The sequence below is a fragment of the Sebastes umbrosus genome, chromosome 9 (assembly GCF_015220745.1).
Source record: "Sebastes umbrosus isolate fSebUmb1 chromosome 9, fSebUmb1.pri, whole genome shotgun sequence".
In the NCBI taxonomy this organism is placed as follows: Eukaryota; Metazoa; Chordata; class Actinopteri; order Perciformes; family Sebastidae; genus Sebastes; species Sebastes umbrosus.
This window is the reverse complement of record NC_051277.1, coordinates 12,132,815-12,160,243: the sequence shown is the minus strand read 5'-3', so window position 1 is coordinate 12,160,243 and position 27,429 is coordinate 12,132,815. Positions and strand designations below refer to the sequence as shown.

At 38.3% G+C, this 27,429-nt stretch overlaps 2 protein-coding genes across 12 annotated transcripts; both read right to left on the bottom strand.

The window, feature by feature from the left end:
• Window positions 1-387: 387 nt before the first annotated feature.
• Window positions 388-19,874, bottom strand: LOC119494690 (CD209 antigen-like protein C). 10 transcript variants are annotated; one of them, XM_037780754.1, is made up of 10 exons: window positions 15,558-15,673; window positions 14,400-14,496; window positions 14,210-14,311; window positions 11,847-13,581; window positions 4,734-5,179; window positions 3,878-4,670; window positions 2,916-3,415; window positions 2,673-2,815; window positions 2,378-2,487; window positions 388-1,835 (listed from the first exon to the last, which is right to left on the bottom strand). In XM_037780754.1, exons 2-10 carry the CDS (start codon window positions 14,473-14,475, stop codon window positions 1,700-1,702), a joined length of 4,041 nt encoding a protein of 1,346 aa, XP_037636682.1. In that variant the 5' UTR covers window positions 14,476-14,496; window positions 15,558-15,673; the 3' UTR covers window positions 388-1,699. The 10 variants fall into 10 exon arrangements, with proteins under 10 accessions (XP_037636682.1, XP_037636681.1, XP_037636679.1 ...); XM_037780753.1 differs by having other exon boundaries at window positions 2,916-4,670; window positions 11,847-12,277; window positions 12,614-13,581; XM_037780751.1 differs by having other exon boundaries at window positions 2,916-4,670.
• On the bottom strand, window positions 16,785-22,763 carry LOC119494692 (C-type lectin domain family 4 member M-like). Of its 2 annotated transcripts, XM_037780762.1 has the most exons (8): window positions 22,690-22,763; window positions 21,531-21,627; window positions 21,341-21,442; window positions 20,473-20,711; window positions 19,296-19,905; window positions 19,050-19,192; window positions 18,761-18,870; window positions 16,785-18,219 (listed from the first exon to the last, which is right to left on the bottom strand). In XM_037780762.1, exons 2-8 carry the CDS (start codon window positions 21,604-21,606, stop codon window positions 18,084-18,086), a joined length of 1,416 nt encoding a protein of 471 aa, XP_037636690.1. In that variant the 5' UTR covers window positions 21,607-21,627; window positions 22,690-22,763; the 3' UTR covers window positions 16,785-18,083. The 2 variants fall into 2 exon arrangements, with proteins under 2 accessions (XP_037636690.1, XP_037636689.1); XM_037780761.1 differs by lacking the exons at window positions 20,473-20,711; window positions 21,341-21,442; window positions 21,531-21,627; window positions 22,690-22,763 and having other exon boundaries at window positions 19,296-20,400.
• Between the last annotated feature and the right edge of the window lie 4,666 nt (window positions 22,764-27,429).

Sequence of the window (27,429 nt, the reverse complement as noted above, 5' to 3'; positions counted from 1 at the left end):
ACTCACATTCATCTGTTGGACTGAAGACACAGGCTTAGGTTAATTGTTTATATCCAACTTCTGATGAAATAAGATCAATATCAATGCAATATGCAGTTTTAGCTTTAACTTCTACTGCTACTCCAGATATACTGTATGAATGCCGTCAGTATGATTGGATTTATTGTTATAAAGTTCAAGTTCTTTCTAGTCCCAGGGGCTGGTGGAATCCATTTCAATGAATGCAAAAAATAAAGACATTTTTAGCACGTGTCATAATCTTTCTTTAGTTCTTGTGATTGAATTTACTGTAGAAAGTTGAGTCCCCTCAATAATTCATTTGACTATGCCAGCTAATTACATCAAACACAAACAGTGAATTTTTTTTGAAAATACAGAGATGGAAAATAATTTGTGCCAGTATTTTTTAATCATTACAGAGTGATACAGTAAATTATTAAAACCATATGCAAATGTTGTATGCATGTGCTTTGTAACATACATTATTTGTGTTATACATTAATTTTCATACAATTTCATTAATCAAACAAATGGCAATTTGCACACATTTCTAAAGCTATGCCAAAGGCCACAGAATATCATAGTAGAGTACTAGACAATTGGCCTCAAAAACCACTCGTACAAACAGATTCATACTTGGTATCATTGGTGTGTTAATTATGTTAATTTACAATTCTCATGAACGAGCGCTTATTTACACACAGGTGGCATTCATCATGTTTACGCATTTACACAGTTATCTGAAGTTAGGAGTGTTTGCTGAATCTGATGTAGCACACTCAGATGAGCACACGGTAACACATAGTAAAACCCGTTTTTGTACAACCAAGAAATTCATATTCCATTACATCAAACACAAATCATCAGCTAAATAGTACATTTATGAACATGTTAACAATGTTATGCATCAAAGTGTACTCGTCTAAAATCATTAAAGCTTAAAAAGTTTAATATATTAAGACTTGGCTGTCTGGAGGCAGAAATCTCAGAGATAGATATCGTACATGTCCACTAGAGGTGTGGAAATATGAGAAATATGTTCGATTGTAATTTGGGTGAACCGACCTTTAAAGCCTCTGAACACCCACACAAGTGATTTCAGTTATTCTGTCTGATTAGACCTCTGCTCAGGTTGAAGGTGGGCCGGAGCTTTGATGGGGATTTATTAGGTCAAAAATCTTCATCGACCAATAAGAATGATAAAGGTGTAATTTATCCCGCCTTAACAGGTTCAACAAGGCTAACAGGAGAATCAGGAAGATGTGACTCAATAGTCTATACACGCCCACACAGTCCTGAGAAGAGGTCTAATCAGCCAGATTAACTGAAAACAGCCTTTAACAGTATCAAAGAATAAACCTGAGATTATCATATACTTTTGTTATTGTCTACAAATCCCATGAAAAGAACATCCCCCAATGTGTACGTCCATCTCTCAGCACTTTCTGAAAGTCCATGGAGTTCCCACTGAAGATGAAAATCTTTAAAAACAGCCATAAATGTATACCATCATTTTCAAAAAAGGCTCAGTAATTTCCTAAAACAGTGGAGCATTGTAGATTTTAGCAAACTGGAGTAAACACTGTATTTGTTGGGGACTATTTTCAGCTGCGGATTAATACAAAGAATCAATTAGTTATGATGTACATTAGAACTGCAGTCCAACACACCATCATTAACTGTGTAAATCATTGTGATATTATTTCTCACAGATAAAGTTCTGATCACCAAAACAGCCGTCATCGTTCCAATCTCCAACTCCCGATGACCTTTGCACAGTTTCTCCACAGTCCTGGTTCCCATCGTAGCTGTTGGGCTGGTTCTCCCCCCAGTACCTGATGAACAAGATAATGGAGACAGAAATGCTTTTTTACAGCTCCCAGTTTTAGTTTCTCAACTGCTCGCACCTTTTGTTTCTGACCCAAACTGAGACTAAAAGGATTTTAACCCAAATTTTCTGTTGATTTAAGTCTTATTTGTATAGAAGTGGTAGTATGTAGAGTATGTAGAATGTGTAAGGTCACAGTTGGAAAGCACATCACCTCCTGATTCAGTGTGGCATTTACTTTGTGGCAAAATATATTCAAAGCCTTCCTCCACATTTTCTTGTCAAACAAACCCAAGACTTTTAACCAGGAGACTGGTGTAGCGAGCGTATATTGACACTCCCTGGTCCATCCAAAACTAATGCAAGAGGGGTACCCTGCACATCGGTCTTCGATGCCAAAGGGCACTGACCAAGTGGCAGTATTTGACAAGTTGGGAGTGAGAATGTGTTGAAAGAAATGGTATATTATAAAGCTGCAGACTTAATACAGTAAAGTGTCTAATATCATGATCCTATAGAGATATTTTAATTCATACAGTTAAAACTTACGTAGTGGTGACTGGAGTCCCGTCCACCCACATCCATCTTCCTTCTATAATACTGTCAGTCATACCAGTCCATGCATTTTGGCCTTGATCCAGTAACCCGTTGACAAATGCCTGTTAGCACATGGAGAAGACAGGAATGATTAAAACATAAATATGTAACACAGAGAGATCACACACAATATTTGCTTCTGCTTTTCAAGATGCTGCTATAAGCTTCCTCTGCTCCATTCATTCTCCAAGACAACATGTTTGTGATCTCTTCCAGTTTATTCTTTCTTTCTTTCTTTCTTTCTCACCTGTTCATCCCTGCTGTCTATGACGACTAGATCTGCTCCCATTGTGATGCAGTATTGTCGGCTTTCCTTCCAGTCTTTCTCCAAATTTGAAACAAGGTAACAGCTGATGTCGAACTTACTCCAGCCTGTCTGACAGGGTTTAGCTGAAAATTAAAAACATGGAGAGGGACAAAATATCACAAAAAGGCTAAAAATAACACACTATAACTGAACAATAATAAAGCTTTATGACAAACATCTCACCTCTCACTTTGTCGATCTTCTTCTGTAGCTGATCTCTAGCTGCAGCCAAACTGGTGTATTTGGTCTGCAACTGCTCTTTTTCCCTCTGCCGAGTATTATAACTCGACTGCAATCGTTCTTTGTCTTTCTCCAATGAATTGTATCTGGTCTGAAGGGACATCTTACTTAAACTCAGTGTGTTATAGCTTCTTTGCAACTGGTCCTTGTTTATCTTCAGTGAAGAGTAATTTCTCTGCAACAGATCTCTGTTTGCTTTCAGCATAACAGACAAAGTCTGTAATGTATCTTTTTCTCTTTGCAGGCTACTGTACCTGGTCTGTAGCTGGTCTTTATTAGTCTGTAGCTCATCTTTTTGTCTTTGCAGGCTACTGTACCTGGTCTGTAGCTGGTCTTTATTAGTCTGTAGCTCATCTTTTTGTCTTTGCAGGCTACTGTACCTGGTCTGTAGCTGGTCTTTATTAGTCTGTAGCTCATCTTTTTGTCTTTGCAGGCTACTGTACCTGGTCTGTAGCTGGTCTTTATTAGTCTGTAGCTCATCTTTTTGTCTTTGCAGGCTACTGTACTTGGTCTGTAGCTGGTCTTTATTAGTCTGTAACTGATTGCTCTCTTGTTTTAAGGTGTTGTAACGTGCTTGTAACTGGTCCCTCTCGTTTTTCAGATTGTTGGAACTGGTCTTGAAGTCATCTCTTTCAGTAGTCAAAGAACTGTAACTTTGCTGTAACTGTTCTTTTTCCTTCTGCAGAGAATTATAACTCGACTGCAATCGTTCTTTGTCTTTCTGCAATGAATTGTAGCTGGTCTGAATGAGATTCCTGCTCATATTCAGTGTGTTATAGCTTCTTTGCAACTGGTCCTTGTTCATCTTCAGTGAGGAGTAATTGCTCTGCAACTGATCTCTATTTGCTCTCAGCATAACAGACAAAGTCTGTAACTCATCTTTTTGTCTTTGCAGGCTACTGTACTTGGTCTGTAGCTGGTCTTTATTAGTCTGTAACTGATCGCTCTCTTGTTTTAAGGTGTTGTAACGTGCTTGTAACTGGTCCCTCTCGTTTTTCAGATTGTTGGAACTGGTCTTGAAGTCATCTCTTTCAGTAGTCAAAGAACTGTAACTTTGCTGTAACTGTTCTTTTTCCTTCTGCAGAGAATTATAACTCGACTGCAATCGTTCTTTGTCTTTCTGCAATGAATTGTAGCTGGTCTGAATGTGATTCTTACTTATACTCAGTGTATCATAGCTTCTTTGCAACTGGTCCTTGTTCGTCTTCAGTGAAGAGTAATTGTTCTGCAACTGATCTCTGTTTGCTCTCAGCGTAACAGACAAAGTCTGTAACTCATCTTTTTCTCTTTGAAGGCTACTGTGCTTGGTCTGTAGCTGGTCTTTACTTGCTGTCAGATTAGTGTGATAAGTCTGTAACTGATCGCTCTCTAGTTTTAAGGTGTTGTAACTTACTTGTAACTGGTCGCTCTCATTTTTCAGATTGTTGAAACTGGCCTTGAAGTCATCTCTTTCAGTAGTCAAAGAACTGTAACTTTTCTGTAACTGCTCTTTCTCCTTCTGCATTGTATTATAGCTGGACTGCAATCGTTCTTTGTCTTTCTGCAATGAATTGTAGCTAGTCTGAATGTGATTCCTACTTATACTCAGTGTGTCATAGCTTCTTTGGCACTGGTCCTTGTTCGTCTTCAGTGAAGAGTAATTGCTCTGCAACTGATCTCTGTTTGCTCTCAGCGTAACAGACAAAGTCTGTAACTCTTCTTTTTCTCTTTGCAGGCTACTGTAACTAGTCTGTAGCTGGTCTTTATTAGTCTGTAACTCATCTTTTTCTCTTTGAAGGCTACTGTGCTTGGTCTGTAGCTGGTCTTTACTTGCTGTCAGATTAGTGTGATAAGTCTGTAACTGATCGCTCTCTAGTTTTAAGGTGTTGTAACTTACTTGTAACTGGTCGCTCTCATTTTTCAGATTGTTGAAACTGGCCTTGAAGTCATCTCTTTCAGTAGTCAAAGAACTGTAACTTTTCTGTAACTGCTCTTTCTCCTTCTGCATTGTATTATAGCTGGACTGCAATTGTTCTTTGTCTTTCTGCAATGAATTGTAGCTAGTCTGAATGTGATTCCTACTTATACTCAGTGTGTCATAGCTTCTTTGCAACTGGTCCTTGTTCGTCTTCAGTGAAGAGTAATTGCTCTGCAACTGATCTCTGTTTGCTCTCAGCGTAACAGACAAAGTCTGTAACTCTTCTTTTTCTCTTTGCAGGCTACTGTAACTAGTCTGTAGCTGGTCTTTATTAGTCTGTAACTCATCTTTTTCTCTTTGAAGGCTACTGTACCTGGTCTGTTGCTGGTCTTTATTAGTCTGTAACTCATCTTTTTCTCTTTGAAGGCTACTGTACATGGTCTGTTGCTGGTCTTTACTTGCTGTCAGATTAGTGTGATAAGTCTGTAACTGATCGCTCTCTAGTTTTAAGGTGTTGTAACTTACTTGTAACTGGTCGCTCTCATTTTTCAGATTGTTGAAACTGGCCTTGAACTCATCTCTTTCAGTAGTCACAGAGCTGTAGCTTTGCTGCAACAGGTCTTTTTCTTTAGTCAGGTTAGTCAGTCTGGCATCCAATTGTTTTCTCTCTGCTGTTAAAGCATCATAGCTGCTCTGCAGTTGACCTCCTTGAATGTAGCTGGCCTGCGTTGGGTCTGCTGACGAGAAGCGGCTGATTATCTCATCTGTGAAATGCAAAAGAAATTCAAAATATTATTGGATTTTGAAAAAATGTCTCTTCTTTTGATTTTGTATGATAGTCTACAACATTAGCTATACGAAAAGTAATACACTGTAATTCGTGTATATCCCATGAAATCAATTTGTGTGTAATCCATGTAATCGCGAATCAGGAAATATTAAAAGCAGAAAACACTGCGTAGGGAGGAGGTTGGGGTGGATGGGTGGGTGGAGTTATTTAAGTCAAACCATGATCTTTTCCTAAACCTAACTAAGTAGTTTTGTTGCCTGAACCTAACCAAGTTGATCTATTCCTAAACCTAACCAAGTAGTTTTGTTGCTTAATCCTAACTAAGTAGATTTCTTGTCTATCCTAACCAAGTTGATCTTTTCCTAAACCTAACTAAGTAGTTTTATTATCTAAACCTAAGGAAGTTGTTTCCTGTGAAGAGGGACGTTTATTTTGAAAAGACTGTATGAATGCAAAATGCATAAATTGAATTGAGGTGTTGCTGGACATTCATAGGAAAACAAACAAAAAAGGAGGAATAACATTTTTTGTAAGATATTATACGAACCGCAGTTAGTAAATCCATTATTCATATGTCCAGTGATAACAAACAAATCACTTACAGTAGACAAACTGTCCTATGTTACCAGCCAACAGGACAGCACACAGTAATCCAAGACACACGGACGCACATCTAGAGGGCTTCTTCTTCCTCTGAAAATCAACTAAATCAAAAGTTAGAAAACAGTTAAACATAATTTCAAGGGTTGCCTCTTTACCGATTCTCCCTGTAAAACAGAAGCACCCTCATACCTGAGGTAACGAGGCCTCCCATTGTGAGGTTCTTATTCACATGTAGCTCATCGTCATCAACTTCCATTAACTCCATTCTGATAAAGGTCTGTTTTCCCTGTTGAGGAGGAGACATTTATAGATGTTAGCAAAACCACAAATACACTATTATGTACACATACAAAGTTAGTCCTTAAGACTTTTCAACACAGTCTCACAGCAGTTCGTGAAATAGTCATGAAATTTAATCTTTTTGATTTGTGTACATAGACCTTTTGTTTCGTGACGCCCAGCACGACTTTCAACAACGTATTTTTCGCGTGTTTTACTACGAATGTCAAGCAACATGTGACACGCGTGCCAATTTCCGCTCCAGTCTTTTCAAAATAAAACTACTTAGTTAGGTTTAGGAAAAGATCAAGTTGGTTAGGCTTAGGCAAGAAAACTTCATAGTTAGCTTTAGGAAAAGATCGCGATTTTGGTTAAAATAACTCCGGAAGAGCCGTAACTGAAGTACAGAAGTAACATGGCAAATAAATCAACTTTGACTTCTGGTTTCACACGGGACAAAGACACCGGTCTCCTGGGCGAAAGGCCAGTGTTCTTTAATCCAGCCATCTCTCCCGACCTCCTCCCTACCTGGCATTCACCGCTCTCTGTACTTCCCGGTTCACAATTACGTTGATTACATCCAATTTGATTTTGTGCTGACAGTCATGCAAAAAAAATTTGACATTTGTTTCTATGTACACAAATCAATACATTAAATTTCATGACTATTTTACAAACTGCTGTGTGACTGGGCTGAACTTTTTTACGCTCTTTGTAAATCTGTATTGATAAGTACGCTCCAATCAATTATTTGTGCTTACTTGTGATTGACTGAGTTTTATTTTATAAGGATTTATAAGTGTAGTCAGATGTGACATTTGCATTAAAATCCTGCTTAATTAGTACAAACATTGCTGAAGAAGCCTTTAAATTATTTGCAAGGATCGATTTTGCCAAAATCTATAATCTCATTTGTGGTTTGTTTTGGAGCGTGCACAAAATTAAGCCTGCTTGAAGTAATCCAAATATTTAAATTTTAATGGGATCATTTAATTTTACAGGAATAATAATCTGCACATGCACTTTAAATAAAACTGGAGTGAAAGTGAATTAGAGTTATATGCACTTACCTTGGATCTGAGAAGAAGTCAGTACCAGTATGATTGCATTCACATGAAGATGCTGCTGATTTACAACAAACACATCAGAAACTAATATGCAGTGATATTTATTGTGCAGAAAAGAGGATGCTCCTTTTGCCCATGTCATCAAATGTTTGACTTTATATTAACTCTGATTGGTCTGCACAAATCTTGACCTGTATTGCCCACATTCTCAGTTTAGATTTCAGGTAATATTCGGACAAAATTATTCAAACAAACAAACTGAAACTGACCAACCGAGTTCAGGGGTTATCTCTCAGGCTCCAGACTTTCATCTCCTGTGGTTTCTGTTCCCTCACAGATTAACTTCCCACTGAGGTCAAATGAGTGATGACTGAGATATAAGGTAGGTCATATTGAAAATTAAAAAAATTGCAAACTCAGCTTTGTTGTACTTGAGTTCAGGTCTGTAGCTACATGAAAGTATCTCGGTGCCTGGTTGTCTGGGAAATTGAAGAACGATAGAGGCACATGTTACACCCATCATACAATGAAGTCTACAGAATTACATGCACGTGGACATTTCCAAATCAGTTGTCTCAATAATGAAATTTAAGACTAATTTATGCTCCGCCTGATTGTGTAAAGATTAATTCTAAACAGGGGCTTTGTTTGTAAGAGTGTTATCTGTTACTGATGCCATTCACATGCCCTGTTACTGTTGAATGGTGTGAAATGGATTATATTTGATCTACCCTTGCAGACAAATGATTTAGCCTGGCTGTGGTACAAGATTTAGAGCTGTGCCAGATTGGAGGTTATGGGCGTTCCCAGCAGTCTGCTTATACGGGTCAACTCACATTCATCTGTTGGACTGAAGACACAGGCTTAGGTTAATTGTTTATATCCAACTTCTGATGAAATAAGATCAATATCAATGCAATATGCAGTTTTAGCTTTAACTTCTACTGCTACTCCAGATATACTGTATGAATGCCGTCAGTATGATTGGATTTATTTTTATAAAGTTCAAGTTCTTTCTAGTCCCAGGGGCTGGTGGAATCCATTTCAATGAATGCAAAAAATAAAGACATTTTTAGCACGTGTCATAATCTTTCTTTAGTTCTTGTGATTGAATTTACTGTAGAAAGTTGAGTCCCCTCAATAATTCATTTGACTATGCCAGCTAATTACATCAAACACAAACAGTGAATTTTTTTTGAAAATACAGAGATGGAAAATAATTTGTGCCAGTATTTTTTAATCATTACAGAGTGATACAGTAAATTATTAAAACCATATGCAAATGTTGTATGCATGTGCTTTGTAACATACATTATTTGTGTTATACATTCATTTTCATACAATTTCATTAATCAAACAGATGGCAATTTGCACACATTTCTAAAGCTATGCCAAAGGCCACAGAATATCATAGTAGAGTACTAGACAATTGGCCTCAAGAACCACTCGTACAAACAGATTCATACTTGGTATCATTGGTGTGTTAATTATGTTAATTTACAATTCTCATGAACGAGCGCTTATTTACACACAGGTGGCATTCATCATGTTTACGCATTTACACAGTTATCTGAAGTTAGGAGTGTTTGCTGAATCTGATGTAGCACACTCATAAGAGAACACGGTAACACATAGTAAAACCCGTTTTTGTACAACCAAGAAATTCATATTCCATTACATCAAACACAAATCATCAGCTAAATAGTACATTTATGAACATGTTAACAATGTTATGCATCAAAGTGTACTCGTCTAAAATCATTAAAGCTTAAAAAGTTTAATATATTAAGACTTGGCTGTCTGGAGGCAGAAATCTCAGAGATAGATATCGTACATGTCCACTAGAGGTGTGGAAATATGAGAAATATGTTCGATAGTAATTTGGGTGAACCGACCTTTAAAGCCTCTGAACACCCACACAAGTGATTTCAGTTATTCTGTCTGATTAGACCTCTGCTCAGGTTGAAGGTGGGCCGGAGCTTTGATGGGGATTTATTAGGTCAAAAATCTTCATCGACCAATAAGAATGATAAAGGTGTAATTTATCCCGCCTTAACAGGTTCAACAAAGCTAACAGGAGAATCAGGAAGATGTGACTCAATAGTCTATACACGCCCACACAGTCCTGAGAAGAGGTCTAATCAGCCAGATTAACTGAAAACAGCCTTTAACAGTATCAAAGAATAAACCTGAGATTATCATATACTTTTGTTATTGTCTACAAATCCCATGAAAAGAACATCCCCCAATGTGTACGTCCATCTCTCAGCACTTTCTGAAAGTCCATGGAGTTCCCACTGAAGATGAAAATCTTTAAAAACAGCCATAAATGTATACCATCATTTTCAAAAAAGGCTCAGTAATTTCCTAAAACAGTGGAGCATTGTAGATTTTAGCAAACTGAAGTAAATACGCTATTTGTTGGGGACTATTTTCAGCTGCGGATTAATACAAAGAATCAATTAGTTATGATGTACATTAGAACTGCAGTCCAACACACCATCATTAACTGTGTAAATCATTGTGATATTATTTCTCACAGATAAAGTTCTGATCACCAAAACAGCCGTCATCGTTCCAATCTCCAACTCCCGATGACCTTTGCACAGTTTCTCCACAGTCCTGGTTCCCATCGTAGCTGTTGGGCTGGTTCTCCCCCCAGTACCTGATGAACAAGATAACAGAGATATAAATGCTTTTTACATCAGCCGGTTTTTGTTTCTCCACTGCTCTCACCTTTTGTTTTTGACCCAAACTGTGATTAAAAGGATTTTAACCCAAATTTTCTCTTGATTTAAGTCTTATTTGTATAGAAGTGGTAGTATGTAGAATATGTACAGTGTGTAAGGTCACAGTTGGAAAGCACATCACCTCCTGATTCAGTGTGGCATTTACTTTGTGGCAAAATATATTCAAAGCCTTCCTCCACATTTTCTTGTCAAACAAACCCAAGACTTTTAACTAGGAGACTGGTGTAGCGAGCGTATATTGACACTCCTTGGTCCGTCCAAAAGTAATGCAAGAGGGGTACCCTGCGCATCGGTCTTCGATGCCAAAGGGCACTGACCAAGTGGCAGTATTTGACAAGTTGGGAGTGAGAATGTGTTGAAAGAAATGGTATATTATAAAGCTGCAGACTTAATACAGTAAAGTGTCTAATATCATGATCCTATAGAGATATTTTAATTCATAAAGTTAAAACTTACGTAGTGGTGACTGGTGTCCCGTCCACCCACATCCAAATTCCCTCTATAATACTGTCAGTCATACCAGTCCAGGCATTTTTGCCGTCATCCAGTAACCCGTTGACAAATGCCTGTTAGCACATGGAGAAGACAGTAATGATTAAAACATAAATATGTAACACAGAGAGATCACACAATTTTTGCTTCTGCTTTTCAAGATGCTGCTATAAGCTTCCTCTGCTTCATTCATTCTCCAAGACAACATGTTTGTGATCTCTTCCAGTTTATTCTTTCTTGCTTTCTTTCTCACCTGTTCATCCCTGCTGTCTATGACGACTAGATCTGCTCCCATTGTGATGCAGTATTGTCGGCTTTGCGTCCAGTTTTTCTCCAAATTTGAAACAAAGTAACAGCTGATGTCGAACTTACTCCAGCCTGTCTGACAGGGTTTAGCTGAAAATTAAAAACATGGAGAGGGACAAAATATCACAAAAAGGCTAAAAATAACACACTATAACTGAACAATAATAAAGCTTTATGACAAACATCTCACCTCTCACTTTGTCGATCTTCTTCTGTAGCTGATCTCTAGCTGCAGCCAAACTGGTGTATTTGGTCTGTAACTGCTCTTTTTCCCTCTGCAGAGTATTATAGCTCGACTGCAATCGTTCTTTGTCTTTCTCCAATGAATTGTATCTGGTCTGAAGGGACATCTTACTTAAACTCAGTGTGTTATAGCTTCTTTGCAACTGGTCCTTGTTTATCTTCAGTGAAGAGTAATTTCTCTGCAACAGATCTCTGTTTGCTTTCAGCATAACAGACAAAGTCTGTAATGTATCTTTTTCTCTTTGCAGGCTACTGTACCTGGTCTGTAGCTGGTCTTTATTAGTCTGTAGCTCATCTTTTTGTCTTTGCAGGCTACTGTACCTGGTCTGTAGCTGGTCTTTATTAGTCTGTAGTTCATCTTTTTGTCTTTGCAGGCTACTGTACCTGGTCTGTAGCTGGTCTTTATTAGTCTGTAGCTCATCTTTTTGTCTTTGCAGGCTACTGTACTTGGTCTGTAGCTGGTCTTTATTAGTCTGTAACTGATTGCTCTCTTGTTTTAAGGTGTTGTAACGTGCTTGTAACTGGTCCCTCTCGTTTTTCAGATTGTTGGAACTGGTCTTGAAGTCATCTCTTTCAGTAGTCAAAGAACTGTAACTTTGCTGTAACTGTTCTTTTTCCTTCTGCAGAGAATTATAACTCGACTGCAATCGTTCTTTGTCTTTCTGCAATGAATTGTAGCTGGTCTGAATGAGATTCCTGCTCATATTCAGTGTGTTATAGCTTCTTTGCAACTGGTCCTTGTTCATCTTCAGTGAGGAGTAATTGCTCTGCAACTGATCTCTATTTGCTCTCAGCATAACAGACAAAGTCTGTAACTCATCTTTTTGTCTTTGCAGGCTACTGTACTTGGTCTGTAGCTGGTCTTTATTAGTCTGTAACTGATCGCTCTCTTGTTTTAAGGTGTTGTAACGTGCTCGTAACTGGTTCCTCTCGTTTTTCAGATTGTTGGAACTGGTCTTGAAGTCATCTCTTTCAGTAGTCAAAGAACTATAACTTTGCTGTAACTGTTCTTTTTCCTTCTGCAGAGTATTATAACTCGACTGCAATCGTTCTTTGTCTTTCTGCAATGAATTGTAGCTGGTCTGAATGTGATTCTTACTTATACTCAGTGTATCATAGCTTCTTTGCAACTGGTCCTTGTTCGTCTTCAGTGAAGAGTAATTGCTCTGCAACTGATCTCTGTTTGCTCTCAGCGTAACAGACAAAGTCTGTAACTCATCTTTTTCTCTTTGAAGGCTACTGTGCTTGGTCTGTAGCTGGTCTTTACTTGCTGTCAGATTAGTGTGATAAGTCTGTAACTGATCGCTCTCTAGTTTTAAGGTGTTGTAACTTACTTGTAACTGGTCGCTCTCATTTTTCAGATTGTTGAAACTGGCCTTGAAGTCATCTCTTTCAGTAGTCAAAGAACTGTAACTTTTCTGTAACTGCTCTTTCTCCTTCTGCATTGTATTATAGCTGGACTGCAATCGTTCTTTGTCTTTCTGCAATGAATTGTAGCTAGTCTGAATGTGATTCCTACTTATACTCAGTGTGTCATAGCTTCTTTGCAACTGGTCCTTGTTCGTCTTCAGTGAAGAGTAATTGCTCTGCAATTGATCTCTGTTTGCTCTCAGCGTAACAGACAAAGTCTGTAACTCTTCTTTTTCTCTTTGCAGGCTACTGTAACTAGTCTGTAGCTGGTCTTTATTAGTCTGTAACTCATCTTTTTCTCTTTGAAGGCTACTGTGCTTGGTCTGTAGCTGGTCTTTATTAGTCTGTAACTCATCTTTTTCTCTTTGAAGGCTACTGTGCTTGGTCTGTAGCTGGTCTTTATTAGTCTGTAACTCATCTTTTTCTCTTTGAAGGCTACTGTACATGGTCTGTAGCTGGTCTTTACTTGCTGTCAGATTAGTGTGATAAGTCTGTAACTGATCGCTCTCTAGTTTTAAAGTGTTGTAACTTACTTGTAACTGGTCGCTCTCATTTTTCAGATTGTTGAAACTGGCCTTGAACTCATCTCTTTCAGTAGTCAAAGAGCTGTAGCTTTGCTGCCACAGGTCTTTTTCTTTAGTCAGGTTAGTCAGTCTGGCATCCAATTGTTTTCTCTCTGCTGTTAAAGCATCATAGCTGCTCTGCAGTTGACCTCCTTGAATGTAGCTGGCCTGCGTTGGGTCTGCTGACGAGAAGCGGCTGATTATCTCATCTGTGAAATGCAAAAGAAATTCAAAATATTATTGGATTTTGAAAAAATGTCTCTTCTTTTGATTTTGTATGATAGTCTACAACATTAGCTATACGAAAAGTAATACACTGTAATTCGTGTATATCCCATGAAATCAATTTGTGTGTAATCCATGTAATCGCGAATCAGGAAATATTAAAAGCAGAAAACACTGCGTAGGGAGGAGGTTGGGGTGGATGGGTGGGTGGAGTTATTTAAGCCAAACCATGATCTTTTCCTAAACCTAGCTAAGTAGTTTTGTTGCCTGAACCTAACCAAGTTGATCTATTCCTAAACCTAACCAAGTAGTTTTGTTGCTTAATCCTAACTAAGTAGATTTCTTGTCTATCCTAACCAAGTTGATCTTTTCCTAAACCTAACTAAGTAGTTTTATTATCTAAACCTAAGGAAGTTGTTTCCTGTGAAGAGGGACGTTTATTTTGAAAAGACTGTATGAATGCAAAATGCATAAATTGAATTGAGGTGTTGCTGGACATTCATAGGAAAACAAACAAAAAAGGAGGAATAACATTTTTTGTAAGATATTATACGAACCGCAGTTAGTAAATCCATTATTCATATGTCCAGTGATAACAAACAAATCACTTACAGTAGACAAACTGTCCTATGTTACCAGCCAACAGGACAGCACACAGTAATCCAAGACACACGGACGCACATCTAGAGGGCTTCTTCTTCCTCTGAAAATCAACTAAATCAAAAGTTAGAAAACAGTTAAACATAATTTCAAGGGTTGCCTCTTTACCGATTCTCCCTGTAAAACAGAAGCACCCTCATACCTGAGGTAACGAGGCCTCCCATTGTGAGGTTCTTATTCACATGTAGCTCATCGTCATCAACTTCCATTAACTCCATTCTGATAAAGGTCTGTTTTCCCTGCTGAGGAGGAGACATTTATAGATGTTAGCAAAACCACAAATACACTATTATGTACACATACAAAGTCAGTCCTTAAGACTTTTCAACACAGTCTCACAGCAGTTCGTGAAATAGTCATGAAATTTAATCTTTTTGATTTGTGTACATAGACCTTTTGTTTCGTGACGCCTAGCACGACTTTCAACAACGTATTTTTCGCGTGTTTTACTACGAATGTCAAGCAACGTGACACGCGTGCCAATTTCCGCTCCAGTCTTTTCAAAATAAAACTACTTAGTTAGGTTTAGGAAAAGATCAAGTTGGTTAGGCTTAGGCAAGAAAACTTCATAGTTAGCTTTAGGAAAAGATCGCGATTTTGGTTAAAATAACTCCGGAAGAGCCGTAACTGAAGTACAGAAGTAACATGGCAAATAAATCAACTTTGACTTCTGGTTTCACACGGGACACAGACACCGGTCTCCTGGGCGAAAGGCCAGTGTTCTTTGATCCAGCCATCTCTCCCGACCTCCTCCCTACCTGGCATTCACCGCTCTCTGTACTTCCCGGTTCACAATTACGTTGATTACATCCGATTTGATTTTGTGCTGACAGTCATGCAAAAAAAATTTGACATTTGTTTCTATGTACACAAATCAATACATTAAATTTCATGACTATTTTACAAACTGCTGTGTGACTGGGCTGAACTTTTTTACGCTCTTTGTAAATCTGTATTGATAAGTACGCTCCGATCAATTATTTGTGCTTACTTGTGATTGACTGAGTTTTATTTTATAAGGATTTATAAGTGTAGTCAGATGTGACATTTGCATTAAAATCCTGCTTAATTAGTACAAACATTGCTGAAGAAGCCTTTAAATTATTTGCAAGGATCGATTTTGCCAAAATCTATAATCTCATTTGTGGTTTGTTTTGGAGCGTGCACAAAATTAAGCCTGCTTGAAGTAATCCAAATATTTAAATTTTAATGGGATCATTTAATTTTACAGGAATAATAATCTGCACATGCACTTTAAATGAAACTGGAGTGAAAGAGAATTAGAGTTATATGCACTTACCTTGGATCAGAGAAGAAGTCAGTACCAGTATGACTGCATTCACATGAAGATGCTGCTGATTTACAACAAACACATCAGAAACTAATATGCAGTGATATTTATTGTGCAGAAAAGAGGATGCTCCTTTTGCCCATGTCATCAAATGTTTGACTTTATATTAACTCTGATTGGTCTGTACAAATATTGACCTGTATTGCCCACATTCTCAATTTAGATTCCAGGTAATATTCGGACAAAATTATTCAAACGAACAAACTGAAACTGACCAACCGAGTTCAGGGGTTATCTCTCAGGCTCCAGACTTTCATCTCCTGTGGTTTCTGTTCCCTCATAGATTAACTTCCCACTGAGGTCAAATGAGTGATGACTGAGATACAAGGTAGGTCATATTGAAAATTAAAAAAATTGCAAACTCAGCTTTGTTGTACTTGAGTTCAGGTCTGTAGCTACATGAAAGTATCTCGGTGCCTGGTTGTCTGGGAAATTGAAGAACGATAGAGGCACATGTTACACCCATCATACAATGAAGTCTACAGAATTACATGCATGTGGACATTTCCAAATCAGTTGTGTCAATAATGAAATTTAAGACTAATTTATGCTCCGCCTGATTGTGTAAAGATTAATTCTAAACAGGGGCTTTGTTTGTAAGAGTGTTATCTGTTACTGATGCCATTCACATGCCCTGTTACTGTTGAATGGTGTGAAATGGATTATAGTTGATCTACCCTTGCAGACAAATGATTTAGCCTGGCTGTGGTACAAGATTTAGAGCTGTGCCAGATTGGAGGTTATGGGCGTTCCCAGCAGTCTGCTTATACGGGTCAACTCACATTCATCTGTTGGACTGAAGACACAGGCTTAGGTTAATTGTTTATATCCAACTTCTGATGAAATAAGATCAATATCAATGCAATATGCAGTTTTAGCTTTAACTTCTACTGCTACTCCAGATATACTGTATGAATGCCGTCAGTATGATTGGATTTATTTTTATAAAGTTCAAGTTCTTTCTAGTCCCAGGGGCTGGTGGAATCCATTTCAATGAATGCAAAAAATAAAGACATTTTTAGCACGTGTCATAATCTTTCTTTAGTTCTTGTGATTGAATTTACTGTAGAAAGTTGAGTCCCCTCAATAATTCATTTGACTATGCCAGCTAATTACATCAAACACAAACAGTGAATTTTTTTTGAAAATACAGAGATGGAAAATAATTTGTGCCAGTATTTTTTAATCATTACAGAGTGATACAGTAAATTATTAAAACCATATGCAAATGTTGTATGCATGTGCTTTGTAACATACATTATTTGTGTTATACATTCATTTTCATACAATTTCATTAATCAAACAGATGGCAATTTGCACACATTTCTAAAGCTATGCCAAAGGCCACAGAATATCATAGTAGAGTACTAGACAATTGGCCTCAAGAACCACTCGTACAAACAGATTCATACTTGGTATCATTGGTGTGTTAATTATGTTAATTTACAATTCTCATGAACGAGCGCTTATTTACACACAGGTGGCATTCATCATGTTTACGCATTTACACAGTTATCTGAAGTTAGGAGTGTTTGCTGAATCTGATGTAGCACACTCATAAGAGAACACGGTAACACATAGTAAAACCCGTTTTTGTACAACCAAGAAATTCATATTCCATTACATCAAACACAAATCATCAGCTAAATAGTACATTTATGAACATGTTAACAATGTTATGCATCAAAGTGTACTCGTCTAAAATCATTAAAGCTTAAAAAGTTTAATATATTAAGACTTGGCTGTCTGGAGGCAGAAATCTCAGAGATAGATATCGTACATGTCCACTAGAGGTGTGGAAATATGAGAAATATGTTCGATAGTAATTTGGGTGAACCGACCTTTAAAGCCTCTGAACACCCACACAAGTGATTTCAGTTATTCTGTCTGATTAGACCTCTGCTCAGGTTGAAGGTGGGCCGGAGCTTTGATGGGGATTTATTAGGTCAAAAATCTTCATCGACCAATAAGAATGATAAAGGTGTAATTTATCCCGCCTTAACAGGTTCAACAAAGCTAACAGGAGAATCAGGAAGATGTGACTCAATAGTCTATACACGCCCACACAGTCCTGAGAAGAGGTCTAATCAGCCAGATTAACTGAAAACAGCCTTTAACAGTATCAAAGAATAAACCTGAGATTATCATATACTTTTGTTATTGTCTACAAATCCCATGAAAAGAACATCCCCCAATGTGTACGTCCATCTCTCAGCACTTTCTGAAAGTCCATGGAGTTCCCACTGAAGATGAAAATCTTTAAAAACAGCCATAAATGTATACCATCATTTTCAAAAAAGGCTCAGTAATTTCCTAAAACAGTGGAGCATTGTAGATTTTAGCAAACTGGAGTAAACACTGTATTTGTTGGGGACTATTTTCAGCTGCGGATTAATACAAAGAATCAATTAGTTATGATGTACATTAGAACTGCAGTCCAACACACCATCATTAACTGTGTAAATCATTGTGATATTATTTCTCACAGATAAAGTTCTGATCACCAAAACAGCCGTCATCGTTCCAATCTCCAACTCCCGATGACCTTTGCACAGTTTCTCCACAGTCCTGGTTCCCATCGTAGCTGTTGGGCTGGTTCTCCCCCCAGTACCTGATGAACAAGATAACAGAGATATAAATGCTTTTTACATCAGCCGGTTTTTGTTTCTCCACTGCTCTCACCTTTTGTTTTTGACCCAAACTGTGATTAAAAGGATTTTAACCCAAATTTTCTGTTGATTTAAGTCTTATTTGTATAGAAGTGGTAGTATGTAGAATATGTACAGTGTGTAAGGTCACAGTTGGAAAGCACATCACCTCCTGATTCAGTGTGGCATTTACTTTGTGGCAAAATATATTCAAAGCCTTCCTCCACATTTTCTTGTCAAACAAACCCAAGACTTTTAACTAGGAGACTGGTGTAGCGAGCGTATATTGACACTCCTTGGTCCGTCCAAAAGTAATGCAAGAGGGGTACCCTGCGCATCGGTCTTCGATGCCAAAGGGCACTGACCAAGTGGCAGTATTTGACAAGTTGGGAGTGAGAATGTGTTGAAAGAAATGGTATATTATAAAGCTGCAGACTTAATACAGTAAAGTGTCTAATATCATGATCCTATAGAGATATTTTAATTCATAAAGTTAAAACTTACGTAGTGGTGACTGGAGTCCCGTCCACCCACATCCAAATTCCCTCTATAATACTGTCAGTCATACCAGTCCAGGCATTTTTGCCGTCATCCAGTAACCCGTTGACAAATGCCTGTTAGCACATGGAGAAGACAGTAATGATTAAAACATAAATATGTAACACAGAGAGATCACACAATTTTTGCTTCTGCTTTTCAAGATGCTGCTATAAGCTTCCTCTGCTCCATTCATTCTCCAAGACAACATGTTTGTGATCTCTTCCAGTTTATTCTTTCTTGCTTTCTTTCTCACCTGTTCATCCCTGCTGTCTATGACGACTAGATCTGCTCCCTCTGCGATGCAGTATTGTCGGCTTTGCGTCCAGTTTTTCTCCAAATTTGAAACAAAGTAACAGCTGATGTCGAACTTACTCCAGCCTGTCTGACAGGGTTTAGCTGAAAATTAAAAACATGGAGAGGGACAAAATATCACAAAAAGGCAAAAAATAACACACTATAACTGAACAATAATAATAAAGCTTTATGACAAACATCTCACCTCTCACTTTGTCGATCTTCTTCTGTAGCTGATCTCTAGCTGCAGCCAAACTGGTGTATTTGGTCTGTAACTGCTCTTTTTCCCTCTGCAGAGTATTATAGCTCGACTGCAATCGTTCTTTGTCTTTCTCCAATGAATTGTATCTGGTCTGAAGGGACATCTTACTTAAACTCAGTGTGTTATAGCTTCTTTGCAACTGGTCCTTGTTTATCTTCAGTGAAGAGTAATTTCTCTGCAACAGATCTCTGTTTGCTTTCAGCATAACAGACAAAGTCTGTAATGTATCTTTTTCTCTTTGCAGGCTACTGTACCTGGTCTGTAGCTGGTCTTTATTAGTCTGTAGCTCATCTTTTTGTCTTTGCAGGCTACTGTACCTGGTCTGTAGCTGGTCTTTATTAGTCTGTAGCTCATCTTTTTGTCTTTGCAGGCTACTGTACCTGGTCTGTAGCTGGTCTTTATTAGTCTGTAGCTCATCTTTTTGTCTTTGCAGGCTACTGTACCTGGTCTGTAGCTGGTCTTTATTAGTCTGTAACTGATTGCTCTCTTGTTTTAAGGTGTTGTAACGTGCTTGTAACTGGTTCCTCTCGCTTTTTAGATTGTTGGAACTGGTCTTGAAGTCATCTCTTTCGGTAGTCAAAGAACTGTAACTTTGCTGTAACTGTTCTTTTTCCTTCTGCAGAGAATTATAACTGGACTGCAATCGTTCTTTGTCTTTCTGCGATGAATTGTAGCTGGTCTGAATGTGATTCCTACTTATACTCAGTGTGTTATAGCTTCTTTGCAACTGGTCCTTGTTCGTCTTCAGTGAAGAGTAATTGCTCTGCAACTGATCTCTGTTTGCTCTCAGCGTAACAGACAAAGTCTGTAACTCATCTTTTTCTCTTTGCAGGCTACTGTACCTGGTCTGTAGCTGGTCTTTATTAGTCTGTAACTCATCTTTTTCTCTTTGCAGGCTACTGTACCTGGTCTGTAGCTGGTCTTTATTAGTCTGTAACTCATCTTTTTCTCTTTGAAGGCTACTGTACCTGGTCTGTTGCTGGTCTTTATTAGTCTGTAACTCATCTTTTTCTCTTTGAAGGCTACTGTACATGGTCTGTTGCTGGTCTTTACTTGCTGTCAGATTAGTGTGATAAGTCTGTAACTGATCGCTCTCTAGTTTTAAGGTGTTGTAATTTACTTGTAACTGGTCGCTCTCATTTTTCAGATTGTTGAAACTGGCCTTGAACTCATCTCTTTCAGTAGTCACAGAGCTGTAGCTTTGCTGCAACAGGTCTTTTTCTTTAGTCAGGTTAGTCAGTCTGGCATCCAATTGTTTTCTCTCTGCTGTTAAAGCATCATAGCTGCTCTGCAGTTGACCTCCTTGAATGTAGCTGGCCTGCGTTGGGTCTGCTGATGCGAAGCGACTGATAATTTCATCTGTGAAATGCAAAAGAAATTCAAAATATTATTGGATTTTGAAAAAAATGTCTCTTCTTTTGATTTTGTATGATAGTCTACAACATTAGCTATACGAAAAGTAATACACTGTAATTTGTGTATATCCCATGAAATCAATTTGTGTGTAATCCACGTAATCGTGAATCAGGAAATATTAAAAGCAGAAAACACTGCGTAGGGAGGAGGTCGGGGTGGATGGGTGGGTGGAGTTATTTAAGCCAAACCATAATCTTTTCCTAAACCTAGCTAAGTAGTTTTGTTGCCTAAACCTAACCAAGTTGATCTATTCCTAAACTTAACCAAGTAGTTTTGTTGCTTAATCCTAACTAAGTAGATTTGTTGTCTATCCTAACCAAGTCGATCTTTTCCTAAACCTAACTAAGTAGTTTTATTATCTAAACCTAAGGAAGTTGTTTCCTGTGAAGAGGGAAGTTTATTTTGAAAAGACTGTATGAATGCAAAATGCATAAATTGAATTGAGGTGTTGCTGAACATTCATAGGAAAACAAACAAAAAAGGAGGAATAACGTTTTTTGTAAGATATTATACGAATCACAGTTAGTAAATCCATTATTCATATTTCCAGTGATAACAAACAAATCACTTACAGTAGACAAACTGTCCTATGTTACCAGCCAACAGGACAGCACACAGTAATCCAAGACACACGGACGCACATCTAGAGGGCTTCTTCTTCCTCTGAAAATCAACTAAATCAAAAGTTAGAAAACAGTTAAACATAATTTCAAGGGTTGCCTCTTTACGGATTCTCCCTGAAAAACAGAAGCACCCTCATACCTGAGGTAACGAGGCCTCCCATTGTGAGGTTCTTATTCATATGTAGCTCATCGTCATCAACTTCCATTAACTGCATTCTGATAAAGGTCTGTTTTCCCTGTTGAGGAGGAGACATTTATAGATGTTAGCAAAACCACAAATACACTATTATGTAGACATAAAAAGTTAGTCCTTAAGACTTTTCAACACAGTCTCACGGCAGTTCGTGAAATAGTCATGAAATTTAATCTTTTTGATTTGTGTACATAGACCTTTTGTTTCGTGACGCCCAGCACGACTTTCAACAACGTATTTTTCGCGTGTTTTCCTACGAATGTCAAGCAACATGTGACACGCGTGCCAATTTCCGCTCCAGTCTTTTCAAAATAAAACTACTTAGTTAGGTTTAGGAAAAGATCAACTTGGTTAGGCTTAGGCAAGAAAACTTCATAGTTAGCTTTAGGAAAAGATCGCGATTTTGGTTAAAATAACTCCCGAAGAGGCGTAACTGAAGTACAGAAGTAACATGGCAAATAAATCAACTTTGACTTCTGGTTTCACACGGGACACAAACACCGGTCTCCTGGGCGAAAGGCCAGTGTTCTTTAATCCAGCCATCTCTCCCGACCTCCTCCCTACGTGGCATTCACCACTCTCTGTACTTCCCGGTTCACAATTACGTTGATTACATCCGATTTGATTTTGTGCTGACAGTCATGAAAAAAAATGTGACATTTGTTTCTATGTACACAAATCAATACATTAAATTTCATGACTATTTTACAAACTGCTCTGTGACTGGGCTGAACTTTTTTACGCTCTTTGTAAATCTTTATTGATAAGTACGCTCCGATCAATTATTTGTGCTTACTTGTGATTGACTGAGTTTTATTTTATAAGGATTTATAAGTCTAGTCAGATGTGACATTTGCATTAAAATCCTGCTTAATTAGTACAAACATTGCTGAAGAAGCCTTTAAATTATTTGCAAGGATCGATTTTGCCAAAATCTATAATCTCATTTGTGGTTTGTTTTGGAGCGTGCACAAAATTAAGCCTGCTTGAAGTAATCCAAATATTTAAATTTTAATGGGATCATTTAATTTTACAGGAATAATAATCTGCACATGCACTTTAAATAAAACTGGAGTGAAAGTGAATTAGAGTTATATGCACTTACCTTGGATCTGAGAAGAAGTCAGTACCAGTATGACTGCATTCACATGAAGATGCTGCTGATTTACAACAAACACATCAGAAACTAATATGCAGTGATATTTATTGTGCAGAAAAGAGGATGCTCCTTTTGCCCATGTCATCAAATGTTTGACTTTATCTTAACTCTGATTGGTCTGCACAAATCTTGACCTGTATTGCCCACATTCTCAATTTAGATTCCAGGTAATATTCGGACAAAATTATTCAAACGAACAAACTGAAACTGACCAGCCGAGTTCAGTGGTTATCTCTCAGGCTCCAGACTTTCATCTCCTGTGGTTTCTGTTCCCTTTTCCCACAGATTAATTTCCCACTGAGGTCAAATGAGTGATGACTGAGATACAAGGTAGGTCATATTGAAAATTAAAAAAATTGCAAACTCAGCTTTGTTGTACTTGAGTTCAGGTCTGTAGCTACATGAAAGTATCTCGATGCCTGGTTGTCTGGGAAATTGAAGAATGATAGAGGCACATGTGACACCCATCATACAATGAAGTCTACAGAATTACATGCATGTGGAAATTTCAAAATCAGTTGTCTCAATAATGAAATTTAAGACTAATTTATGCTCCGCCTGATTGTGTAAAGATGAATTCTAAACAGGGGCTTTGTTTGTAAGAGTGTTATCTGTTACTGATGCCATTCACATGCCCTGTTACTGTTGAATGGTGTGAAATGGATTATAGTTGATCTACCCTTGCAGACAAATGATTTAGCCTGGCAGTGGTACAAGATTTAGAGCTGTGCCAGATTGGAGGTTATGGGCGTTCCCAGCAGTCTGTTTATACGGGTCAACTCACATTCATCTGTTGGACTGAAGACACAGGCTTAGGTTGATTGTTTATATCCAACTTCTGATGAAATAAGATCAATATCAATGCAATATGCAGTTTTGTTGAGGATAAAGAGTCACTGACTTGGTGACACTTCATTTTAACCCCCCCATTTAACATTTCTAACACATAAGTGGAAAAATGGTAACATGACACAGATGAAAGAAATCATTGAAGTAAGCACATAGTTAGACTTCATGACTGATTATAGACTCATAATCATATATGAATATTAGTTACGTATTGTACGTTTATTTTTGTATATCAGTCACCTGGCTCTCTTGATCTATAAAGCTATATTTCTCTTGACAGTGTGAAGAAGCTTTGGCTGTAACTGAGCTCAGCCAGTTAAAGCAGATAAAAATTCAGCTGACAGAAAACACAAGTCTATTTTTAGTGGCTGGACTGAATTTCCTAATCACCTCCAGGACTCCTGAATGAATAATGAATAGTATCTTGTCAGTAATATAATATCACAAAACCGAAACCAGGCCGAGCATCCAAAACATGTCGGTGGTGGAAAATAGCTCCGCATCAGGTCATCATTGGGGGGTTTTTAAGCAGCAGTTTATGACCCCAGTGACCATTACCATGCAGCCGTCTGCCATCTGAAGCTGAAGGGAGGCTGTGAATGAGGAGGTTGAAGGTGCTGAGTGTCTGATGGAGATAAGGGGAAATGACTGTGGCTGAGAGACGCCATCCTTCAGCCTGTCACACCCTGCACTGCCCATATTAATTAGCCTCAAAAACTCAGGAGCTGATCTGAAACAGCCACTTCAAAAAAGAGGAGAGGACTTATCGACATCTCAGGATTCTGTTATCTCTACACAACAACAACAACACTGTGATGCGTGTTGATATGATACAGGCATGTTGATATGGACAGAATTTATTTACGCTTATTTATCATAATAAGCACAAGAAATTACTTTTTCATTGATTATTTGATCCTTAAAGGTCCTCTTTACTATTCAGAACCACTAGATGTCGCACTAGATCTCTCACAAGAGGGTTAGGGTTGGGCATTGACCTTGACTAGTTTGGGTTAGGATAGGTCATCGGGCAGCGAGTCTTGTGAGAGATTTTGAAGGTTTTTGCAGATCTCAGATCAGATTTTGCAATTTGCGGGTTACCTTCTAGACACAACCAACTCAAATGGGTGTGTCAGCCATACCTCCCACCTCCCTTTGGCCACTGAACACAGAATGAGATAAACAATGGCATACAGTTACCCTTTTTTAACGTTATCTAAAGGAACTGTGTAAGATCTAGCAATATCTAGTGGTGAGTTTGCAGATTGAAACCTCTCCCGTGTGCCAAGCATGTTGGAGAACTACGGTGTCTGACCAGTGGGCTAAAATGCTGATCTTAAGGCTTCAAAAAGGTAGACCACAAACCAATGGGTGACGTCACGGTGACTACGTCCACTTCTTATATAGGCTACGGTCTATGTGGCAGACGAAAAAAACGTGAATGGCCCTATCTAGAGCCAGATGTTGTAAGAGTAGCGTAGGTCATTAGGAGAATAGAAGAGTCAGTTTGTGGAAATGAGTGGTGAAGCAAGAGAGAGAGAGCGGCGGCGAATGTGTGTGAGCAAACAAGTGGTGGAGCAGAAGAAAGTTAGTTTAGCTGTGAGAATGTCAAGTGAATGTACAGTGGAAGTTGCTGCCGCTCCCCAAGACCAACAGAGGTTTCCCGTGTCTTGTTTTCATGCGACTAAGTGGAGTGACGGCGGGGTTAACGATAAGTAACGTTATCGAATCCAGCCCAAGCAGGAAAAGTTAACACCGTTTGGTTCGTCCGTTCTGGGTAGAAACATGGCGGCCGGCTCCGTGAAGAGGACCCGCTCCCTATGTAGATATAAACGGCTCATTCTAAGCTAATGAAAACTCTTATTTTCAGGTGATTATACACTAAAAAAAACACACTTATTAATATTATATTCCATTTCTGCCAATAGACCCCCCTAAATGTTACACATTGGTCCTTTAAATTACGGACATTAATTCAAATAAGTCAGCATTGACTTCTGGTTTCACACTGGATGTGAACAGCGGTCTCCTGGGTGAAAGTTTGTTTGACCCATCCAATCTGACTTCCTCCCTACACGAACTTCTGCAGACTTTGATTAAAAAAACTATTTCTGATACGTGAAACACAAACGTAATGTGGGAGAAAGTTTCCTTCAAAATGTAATCGACGATGCAGTTTCGTTGTATGGGTAATGTAATTTAAATTTTTCTTCAAATGTCTTTTATGAGTAACCCATATGAGAATATCATAATGATATTTGCACCATTTAAAAAAAAAAATGGTAACACCTACTCTAACAAGTACTTTTTGGAATGAATGCAAAACGTACTGCTACATTATAATGAAATGAAGAGAGATATTGAGTCCTTTAATTATAAAACAGTAATTGTAGTCTGTGATGTGACTGCCTTCAAGTTTGACTTTACTGAGCTGAGTAACTTTTTCTTGTGTTTTGAAATGAATGACTTTAGAAGGATTCTTTTAATAGGGGACTTCAAAATAAGTTTACATGAACTGAATGAATTCATTAATAAAAAAAACATTTGTTTGTACATTGATTATTCATTAATCACGACAAGAATTTACAGTGTCTAATGTGTGCCTTGATGCAAAAACAAAACAGTAATCAATGCAAGGGCTCACGTATTTCCATCATCATGATTACTTGTTAGTAACCGTATTCATGTATTCATTGTAGAGATTTATTGTTTATTTAGGGTTCCAATTAGTTGTTACCTCGGCAACCGCTGCTCTTTCTGGATCCATGGAGTAGTCCGTGGTGGTCTGCAGCTCAACAAACTGACTACAAACTGGCTCATCAGAGCTAAGATCACATTCCCTCTGATGAGAATTTCAAGTATTGTCATCATTAAAGGAACATGCATGTTTTAAATATCAAACAATCCTTGTGGCCTTGACCGGGCTCTGGTTTGGCACGACAGAGGTTTGTAGATGTAGAAAACGCACAAAAAATTAGGAATAACTTTTCGTAAGATATCATACGAACTGTTGTATGAGGATATATTGCTTATAGTGTGAATGCAGCATAAGGGGAGTGTATAACAATGTTTGTTAAGGTTAACAACAGAGGACTTTGGTGATTAGACCCATATTGATGTGATGCATTTTTCAACAAGCGTAGGCACATGAACAGAGGAGATAGGTGGTATCCCCAAGAGTCTAGACGCTGCTGGTGGTGGAGTAGAGCCAGATCTTCCTCAGCGTTTCATCAAGTGGAGCTGCCAAGCAAACTACAGCTGCTGTCCTCTGAGAAGGAGCAAACTTTTTCTGAGCCACAGTTAAAGCCTTCAGGCTGTGGGTGATGATATTTTCAGTGGACTATTTCTCATGACTTTAACATATTTGTGGCGCTTTATCTGAAGGTGGTGAATTGTGCCTTTTTAAGACGGCTGTATAGTGTTTTGATAAGGATGGAATAATTGGAAAATGGGATTAATTAACCACTCAAGACCCCAGGAAGAGCGCCAGGGTTTGAAGCGAATTGTCGTAGTGGCCAAACGGCGGTACTACAACTTCTGCGTCTGTCACGTGATACCATTGGACCCAAAAAGACTTTTCCCCATAGAATTACAATGGGAAAGAGATGTCTGTAAATCACAGAATTTTTTTTGTTGAGGCAACTGAACACTTGAATAGCCCTTATTTAAATCATTAGGTCTTAAAAGTTGTAAAACACACTAATAGCTGAATCCAGAGTTATATCCCTTCCTCCGTTCATGTGAATGAGACCCAGACCGCGGCTGGACCGAGGGGCTGGGAGGCGGAGTTAAAGGAAACGCTACTGCGCCCAATGGATGTGGAAGATCGCCAGAAGA

Coding starts and splice junctions, on each gene's coding strand:
- LOC119494690 (XM_037780751.1), bottom strand. CDS start 14,475: ATGGAGTTAATGGAAGTTGATGACGATGAGCTACATGTGAATAAGAAC. Junction 2,816..2,915: donor GAAGATCGACAAAGTGAGAG/GTGAGATGTTTG, acceptor TTTAATTTTCAG/CTAAACCCTGTCAGACAGGC. Junction 2,488..2,672: donor TAGACAGCAGGGATGAACAG/GTGAGAAAGAAA, acceptor ATGTGCTAACAG/GCATTTGTCAACGGGTTACT.
- LOC119494692 (XM_037780761.1), bottom strand. CDS start 20,385: ATGTACAGTAGCCTTCAAAGAGAAAAAGATGAGTTACAGACTAATAAA. Junction 19,193..19,295: donor GAAGATCGACAAAGTGAGAG/GTGAGATGTTTG, acceptor TTTAATTTTCAG/CTAAACCCTGTCAGACAGGC. Junction 18,220..18,760: donor GGGACTCCAGTCACCACTAC/GTAAGTTTTAAC, acceptor CTTGTTCATCAG/GTACTGGGGGGAGAACCAGC.